We start from the raw sequence: 8,929 nt of genomic DNA, 5'->3' as shown, positions 1-8,929 counted from the left end.
GGAAATATGAATGTTGTAACCTTAATAATAGGAGTTTATTTGCAGACCTATATCTGTATAGAATCTCAGACTGTCGGAATTGTGTTTGATGAGACTTGACAGATCAGGTTAGCATTTGAGGGTAAAGTTTTTATGGTCTGAACTTTTGATTGAGATAAAGACTCCACTTTCATAGGATGTATTACCAAGGTGGTATTACTGACATACTGTGTTACTGTTTTGCGCATCGGCTTTTTAGCGAATGCCCACAAACGCCCACTCTGGCGAAGTCCGCGCTGCACGAATCTAATTTTTTTTGCTTGGAATATGTTCAGGTTGTGCTCCCATTAATTAATCCTGAGTTTCAAGTCAATCCATCGATCCGAAGTTAAATAAAGCGAACTTGAAGATTCTTACCTGGCTTTTTAGCGAATGCCCAGCAAAAAAGGCTTTTTAGCGAATGCCCACTATATCAGCCAAAATATCGGCCATCGTGACACGAGCGCTAAATCTAACACCATAATCATGTTCAACAAGTTGTCCCCAGAATGTGTACTCAGTGTCCGTACTGTACACGCCTGTAAAGTCACTTTATTTTACGAAATACACGACGTGGGATCCCACTGCCCCGGACGTAAGAATCCAATATGGCGGCTCATTTGCATATTTGGGACAGGTTACTAGCGGCCTCTACCCCGAATACGTGCCGCGGGCCGCGCCGTGTATTTCGTAAAATAAAGTGACTTTACAGGCGTGTACAGTACGGAAACTGAGTACACATTCAGGGGACAACTTGTTGAACATGTTTATGGTGTTAGATTTAGCGCCCGTGTCACGATGGCCGATATTTTGGCTGATATAGTGGGCATTCGCTAAAAAGCCTTTTTTTGCTGGGCATTCGCTAAAAAGCCAGGTAAGAATCTTCAAGTTCCCTTTATTTAACTTCGGATCGATGGATTGACTTGAAACTCAGGATTAATTAATGGGAGCACAACCTGAACATATTCCAAGCGAAAAAAATTAGATTCGTGCAGCGTGGACTTCGCTAGAGTGGGCGTTTGTGGGCATTCGCTAAAAAGCCTGTCCCACTGTTTTGTCTCCCCAGCAGGTAGTATATTTTCTAACTATATCTATTACATACATTTACAATTACTAATAAATGTATATTGAACCCCATACATCCCATTAGATACCCTCCATCTCCTACATGTATATGTGAAGGAACATGTGGGAGTGAAATGGAAGGACCTGGCTCGAAGGCTGGGGTTTGCTGAGTACACCATAGGAGTGTTTGAAGCCAAACATAGAGACCCAAGGGAGAGCTGTATGGAGATGCTGACATCTTGGCAACAAAGGACAGGGTTGGAGGGAACAATTGAAGTACTGAAGGAGGCACTTGTAAATGCTGAGCTGAAAGGCATTGCTGATCATTTGGAAGGTAAGAGGTAATACCTTTGGCTTAATAAAAAATTGTCCTTATTATATAGAATACATCACATCCAGTGCCCAGCCGGACAGCTTGCAGGAACGAAAAATATGATATAAAAGACAAATTACTTGTATATTTTGCTGTTAGTATAAACTGGGTCGTCCACATGGCATAAAGTGTGCTCCAACTGAGTCCATTAGGGGCAGCAGTAAGCCAGATGGTGTCTTGACTACCTACATTGGACTGTCTGCGTGCCCCTTTTCTTTTGCAAGTTATGTTGATTTAGCTTTATTTGTTACAAGGGAAAGCTTTTTCATCTCAATAATTCATAGCAAGATGGCCATGTTCACTTCCTGCATTGAATAATATTATGTAGCATTATGCATAGATGGGCCTGTTGAATTTAGCATATTGTGGGAACTCCACAGTTGTTGGCCAGGTGTCCCCATGGCTAAATTGCACTCCACTGGCCTACTCAACTAATCTACCTCCATATAATGATATAGCCCCAGACAGCAAGGGATGGTGAAACACTCCATCCCCAAGCGAGGGTCTGCATGCATGGGGTGCTGTCTCAACAACACTTGAATGTTAAATCTCAGGAAAACGGCCAAGTACATATTTATGGCACTCAGTCAATGCAGTTTATGATGCAAAATGTAGCAGTCTGCTTTACCTGCTATTATGGAGAACTATACTATTTACACTACAGAAAAAGCCAAGCAGACCCTATGGTGTCAGGAACAGTATCCATGGGGGCCAGCTGGATATTGTCCGTGGATACTGTCCCCTGCTACCGTAGGATCTGCTTGGAGATTAGCCCCAACCCCCATAATTGGCCTGTTCACTCTTGGATTGGATTCTATTAAAGACAAAATGGATTGGTGTGAGCACAGATTTAGATAAACGAGCATGTGGGTGTGATGTTTTAAAGAAGTGATCTAACAGAAGAAAAAAAAACAGTACTGGTGGAGGATTGGAAGATTTGGGAGCACCTACTATACTGTGTAATCATGAGGTCTGCTGAGCTGTTAACTATATATAATGGAAACTTTTAAAAACCTGATGAAAAAGAATCATATTCATTGGACAGTTACAGTATTATATGGGAACCATTACTGATACTGTATCCCCGATCTTGCAAATTATAGCTTATTTTCTTTGGGAATAGACCCTCATGTATGGAGAATGATTTAAAAAGAGACATTTTTCATCTATGGGCTAAGAAACATTTTTGATTTATCATGATTAAAACTGGGAGCAGGAAGTCTTGTGTAGAATTTTAACATCTGGTACAATGCTGTTTTCTGACTCTCAACTTCATACACAGGTGAAGTTTTTTCCGGGGACAACCAACTGACACCTGCTTCAGCTGCTTTCAACCTGTCGAGATGGAATTTTGTTGGAAGTAAGTTTTTAAGTTTTTGGTCGGGTTTCTGTAAAAACCGGTGCCCCGGGGGCCTCGTTTGCGGACGAAAGACGTTAGCGGAGTGTCTTGACTTCCGACTTGCTTCGCTGTGACGCGATGTGCCACAAGTACACACAACCGATCGGGTCTTATACCTATCAAGCATGAATAGAAAGCATGCAGTAACATCAGAGTTTTCCCCAAGTTGTTTTCCTAAGTTTACTAACGCCGTGCATGGTGAGTGGAAGAATCGCAGTCTTTAATTTATAGCGAATGTTATTAATTACCAAGGACAAATTTGATCTTGCCTGTACGAAGGCTCATTCATTTGTTATTTATCACTAAATTCACGGGGCGGAGTTAAAAATTATAAACTCTTTGAAAAATCATCGCCCGCCCGATGGGTGTCTCTCAGTCTGTATGCTGCGATTGGCCCGCTGGTGGTGCGTGTGTCGTTGGCATGGCAACACGGCGTGGGAATCACCCCATGCGCAAAGTGTATCATGACCAAACCGGCTTAAACAAGACCAGATTACGGCGTAAAGAATCTTCGAATTATGCTTCGCCCCGTTCTCGTATATAAAAGAAGGAAGCCATGAGCTCTACTGTTTCCTTTTCGCTGCAGGCGGCCTAATCATGAATTCCTCAAGCCCGAGTTCCTGAGGCCCAGAGGCAATGCGCAACATGTGCGCCACTACATGATGAATTTGACATATCCGCCGAATGATCTTAGATGTTCACAATGTTGGCTCTTTGTGGCTGCCGAATCTAGACTTTCCGTCTGTGTGGTGGGGCAGGCAGAGCGTGGAAGTCGTGCGTGGATTAAATTACTGAACTTGTAAGTAACATTTTCTGCCTTCAAAATACTTGATCCAAGTAATCCCCCCCAAATAACGTTTTGTACGGAAGGGACGCACAATTCTGCCCTGCTGGACGTGAACCGCTGTGGAATTCATTTTAGCACTTGATTTTAGTGATATTGATTGTACATTCGGGCTTAGAACTTAAGTTTAGTATAGGCATTGTACCCCGAGGGGTGTCGTGCGGGGTGCCCCGTGGGTTTGGGGTGCCCCGCGGGGCCCCAGTTTTTACAGAAACCCGAACCTGTCAGTAAGAGTCCCGAACCTGCAGTCTTGTGAGATGTATTGAAATTCTACTGCATCAGACCTGATCACTTTCTTGTATGTTTTGTATCAACCCAGATAGAATCACTGCATAATCTCATGCCAGGCCCACAACTTGTTTAATAAAATAGATACTGTAGATGTCAAAATTTTTGCATTGGTTTGATGCTTTTGCAGTAACCTCTTCACCGCAATCTTAAAACCACCGCAAAAATGCTTGTTCTATCTTCTGTCCACCCACCCCATTGTTTTAATTGCAAACATAAAACCACCGCAAGCTCTCCATGCCGCAAAAATAGATCCCGGAAATATAAAGGCATAAATTTATAGTATATCAAGCAATTAAGCCTTTGCACATGGGTCTATATATACGACCCATCCATCCCTCTGCGTTTAAGTGATTACAGTCACAGGCCATCTGTCACTGCCAATCAGGTACTGAGTCCCCCTTCTGTTGTTTGATGGTAGTTTTCTGGCCACTTAAATGCAATGAGAGGGATCATTTTGCAGTCTTATACATGTACGCCAGGGCCGTTGCTTCATCCATACACAAGTGATTGGCCCGAGAGGATGAATCACTTATGCCAAGATGGTCATCAATTATTCTTTCTTCCAGATGGCCTGACGTCAGACAAGAAGTTGAGAACATTGTTTGTGAGGATAAGTAAGAAGATTGGTTCAGACTGGAAGGACCTTGTCCGAGTGCTTGGGCTCAGTGAAGCTGACATCAAGACCATGGAAAACAGCAACCCAGGAAATCTGAAGGATCAGGCATACCAGGCACTGTTGCTATGGCAACAGCAGACCGCTGAGGGTGGCATCCTTGCAACAGCAGAGGACCTGAACAGTGCTCTACAAGACTGTGAACTGGAACACCTAGCAGGTGAGTGTACGTATTGTTACCTCCATCAAAAATGGAGGACTGGCATTGTTTTTGGTGTGTACAATGTATGTCTGTGTGTTTCCGGTTATCTGTACGTGGTCACCATAATTTAACCTCTGGATGGATTGTAATGATATTTGGTATGTGGATAGATGACAACGGTCAAGGTTGTTTTGGGCCCCCTGGTGTGTGACCTTGGTACTGCAGCAGAACTTCCGTTTTTTGTATCTCATGTTCTAGACATTTTGGGTGTTAGATCATAACCTTAATCCCCATCACTCACGTGCACCCCAGTGAAAGATAACACCTTTCTCAACTAGTCAAAGAAATCAAACATATAGCACCTTTATGGTGTCTCAAGTGGTGCCAGTCAAATACCAGACACCTCTCTCACCTGTGCGGTGTGTCATATAAACCTTAGGCAAGAAGACACACTTGTTTAAAGCTGTGCCAGCACAAAGTCTTACCTGGGCCCCAGTGAAAGAGACCAAACCATCCTGCTGATTCTCCATCACCCCGTACACCCTTGTGCACTCTCATTGGGAGTGCACAGGGTGCATCAGATATAGGTAGGATGAATGAGAATGCACCAGGGTGCATCAGATATAGGTACGTGATGCACCCTGGTGCATTCTCATTCATCCTACCTATATCTGATGCACCCTGTGCACTCCCAATGAGAGTGCACAAGGGTGAACGGGGTGATGGAGAATCAGTAGGATGAATAAGAAGGGTGTACAAGGGTGCATCAGATATACCAAGTTGAAGCTAGCCCTCGATTCGGCCTTCGATTCACAGCCTTCGATTCAGCCCTCGATTGGATTTTGCCGCCGATTCAGCCTTCGATTAGAGGGAATAGACAGAACATAGCGACCAATTCAGTTACCGATTCGAAAAACCTAGAATCTATGCCAGCTCTCTTTACAACGAATACAAAAGGCAACACAATGATCAACTAGTGCCAAATCACTCAACAAGAAGATATTTACTTGCAAATAATGTCGGAAAGGACATAATATCACGAATTCGGCATAAAATAATGGTGACAACTGACAAGGGACACTAGCCCTCGATTCGGCCGTCGATTGGATTTTGTTCAAGGGATTGTAACGCTTTCAGCTGTTTATCTAAATGTGGCCCGTGAAAAGGTGATTAGGACACATTGGGATGTAATGTACCTAATGTATCAAATTCAACGGGCCGGATTTAATGAACGAGCCGCGGGGGGTCTAACCCTTCAAAAGCGGAGAGAAAGGGTACATAAAAAGGCTGGCTAAACGGATTGCAGCGCTATTGCTGTTTATCTGCCGAATTCGTGATATTATGTCCTTTCCGACATTATTTGCAAGTAGATATCTTCTTGTTGAGTGATTTGGTACTAGTTGATCATTGTGTTGCCTTTTATATTCGTTCTAAGAGAGCTGGCATAGATTCTAGGTTTTTCGAATCGGTAATTGAATTGGTTGCTATGTTCTGTCTATTCCCTCTAATCGAAGGCTGAATCGGCGGCAAAATCCAATCGAGGGCTGGATCGAAGGCTGTGAATCGAAGGCCGAATCGAGGGCTAGCTTCAGCTTGGTTCAGATTCAGATATAGGTAGGATGAATAAGAATGCACTGGGGTGTAGGAGAGTGATGGAGAATCAGTAGGATGAATAAGAAGGGTATACATTAGGGTGCATCAGGTATAGGTAGAATGAATGCGAATGCACAGGGTGCATCAGATATAGGTACGATGAATAAAAATGCACAAGGTGCATCATATATAGGTAGGATGAATGAAAATGCACAGGGTGCATCAGGTATAGGTAGGATGAATGAGAATGCACAGGGTGCATCAGATATAGGTACGATGAATAAAAATGCACAGGGTGCATCATATATAGGTAGGATGAATGAAAATGCACAGGGTGCATCAGGTATGGGTAGGATGAATGAGAGTGCACAAGGGTGTACGAGAGTGATGCAGAATCAGAAGGATGAATTAGAAGGGTGTACAAGGGTGCATCAGGTATAGGTAGGATGAATGAGAGTGCACAAGGGTGTACGAGAGTGATGGAGAATCAGTAGGATGGATAAGGAGGGTGTACAAGGGTGCATCAGGTATAGGTAGGATGAATGAGAGTGCACAAGGGTGTACGAGAATGATGAAGATACAGTAGGATGAATAAGAAGGGTGTACAAGGGTGCATCAGGTATAGGTAGGATGAATGAGAGTGCACAAGGGTGTACGAGAGTGATGCAGAAACAGTAGGATGAATAAGAAGGGTGTACAAGGGTGCATCAGGTATAGGTAGGATGAATGAGAGTGCACAAGGGTGTACGGGGTGATGGAGAATCAGTAGGATGAATAAGAAGGGTGTACAAGGGTGCATCAGATATAGGTAGGATGAATAAGAATGCACCGGGGTGTAGGAGAGTGATGCAGAATCAGTAGGATGAATAAGAAGGGTATACAAGGGTGCATCAGGTATAGGTAGGATGAATGAGAATGCACAAGGGTGCATCAGGTATAGGTAGGATGAATGAGAATGCACAAGGGTGCATCAGGTATGGGTAGGATGAATGAGAGTGCACAAGGGTGTACGAGAGTGATGGAGAATCAGTAGGATGAATAAGAAGGGTGTACAAGGGTGCATCAGGTATGGGTAGGATGCATGAGAGTGCACAAGGGTGTACGAGAGTGATGCAGAAACAGTAGGATGGATATGGATAAGAAGGGTGTACAAGGGTGCATCAGATATACTAGGATGAATGAGAGTGCACAAGGGTGTACGAGAGTTTATCTAAATGTGGCCCGTGAAAAGGTGATTAGGACACATTGGGATGTAATGTACCTAATGTATCAAATTCAACGGGCCGGATTTAATGAACGAGCCGCGGGGGGTCTAACCCTTCAAAAGCGGAGAGAAAGGGTACATAAAAAGGCTGGCTAAACGGATTGCAACGCTATTGCTGTTTATCTGAATACAGCACCCCACCCCCCCCCCCCGCGCCGCTCGTTCATTAAATCCGGCCCGTTGAATTTGATACTCGCATTATGTACAGTAGAACCCATTGTGTCATAATCACTTTTTCACATTCATGGGCCACATTTAGAACAAATAGCGCTGCAATCTGTTGAACAAAATCCAATCAACGGCCGAATCGAGGGCTAGTGTCCCTTGTTAGTAGTCACTATTATTTTATGCCGAATTCGTGATATTATGTCCTTTCCGACATTATTTGCAAGTAGATATCTTCTTGTTGAGTGATTTGGTACTAGTTGATCATTGTGTTGCCTTTTATATTCGTTCTAAGAGAGCTGGCATAGATTCTAGGTTTTTCGAATCGGTAATTGAATTGGTTGCTATGTTCTGTCTATTCCCTCTAATCGAAGGCTGAATCGGCGGCAAAATCCAATCGAGGGCTGGATCGAAGGCTGTGAATCGAAGGCCGAATCGAGGGCTAGCTTCAGCTTGGTTCAGATTCAGATATAGGTAGGATGAATAAGAATGCACTGGGGTGTAGGAGAGTGATGGAGAATCAGTAGGATGAATAAGAAGGGTATACATTAGGGTGCATCAGGTATAGGTAGAATGAATGCGAATGCACAGGGTGCATCAGATATAGGTACGATGAATAAAAATGCACAGGGTGCATCATATATAGGTAGGATGAATGAAAATGCACAGGGTGCATCAGGTATAGGTAGGATGAATGAGAATGCACAGGGTGCATCAGATATAGGTACGATGAATAAAAATGCACAGGGTGCATCATATATAGGTAGGATGAATGAAAATGCACAGGGTGCATCAGGTATGGGTAGGATGAATGAGAGTGCACAAGGGTGTACGAGAGTGATGCAGAATCAGAAGGATGAATTAGAAGGGTGTACAAGGGTGCATCAGGTATAGGTAGGATGAATGAGAGTGCACAAGGGTGTACGAGAGTGATGGAGAATCAGTAGGATGGATAAGGAGGGTGTACAAGGGTGCATCAGGTATAGGTAGGATGAATGAGAGTGCACAAGGGTGTACGAGAATGATGAAGATACAGTAGGATGAATAAGAAGGGTGTACAAGGGTGCATCAGGTATAGGTAGGATGAATGAGAGTGCACAAG

At 43.7% G+C, this 8,929-nt stretch overlaps 1 protein-coding gene across 1 annotated transcript; it reads left to right on the top strand.

Moving 5' to 3' along the window:
• Positions 1–527: 527 nt before the first annotated feature.
• LOC136434116 (uncharacterized) lies at positions 528–5,143 on the top strand. Its single transcript, XM_066426882.1, has 5 exons — positions 528–531; positions 1,169–1,417; positions 2,739–2,816; positions 4,557–4,823; positions 5,118–5,143. Exons 1-5 carry the CDS (start codon positions 528–530, stop codon positions 5,141–5,143), a joined length of 624 nt encoding a protein of 207 aa, XP_066282979.1.
• Positions 5,144–8,929: the final 3,786 nt, after the last annotated feature.

This window comes from Branchiostoma lanceolatum, chromosome 4, assembly GCF_035083965.1.
Source record: "Branchiostoma lanceolatum isolate klBraLanc5 chromosome 4, klBraLanc5.hap2, whole genome shotgun sequence".
NCBI classification, from domain to species: Eukaryota; Metazoa; Chordata; class Leptocardii; order Amphioxiformes; family Branchiostomatidae; genus Branchiostoma; species Branchiostoma lanceolatum.
This window is presented reverse-complemented; position numbering and strand designations above follow the sequence as displayed.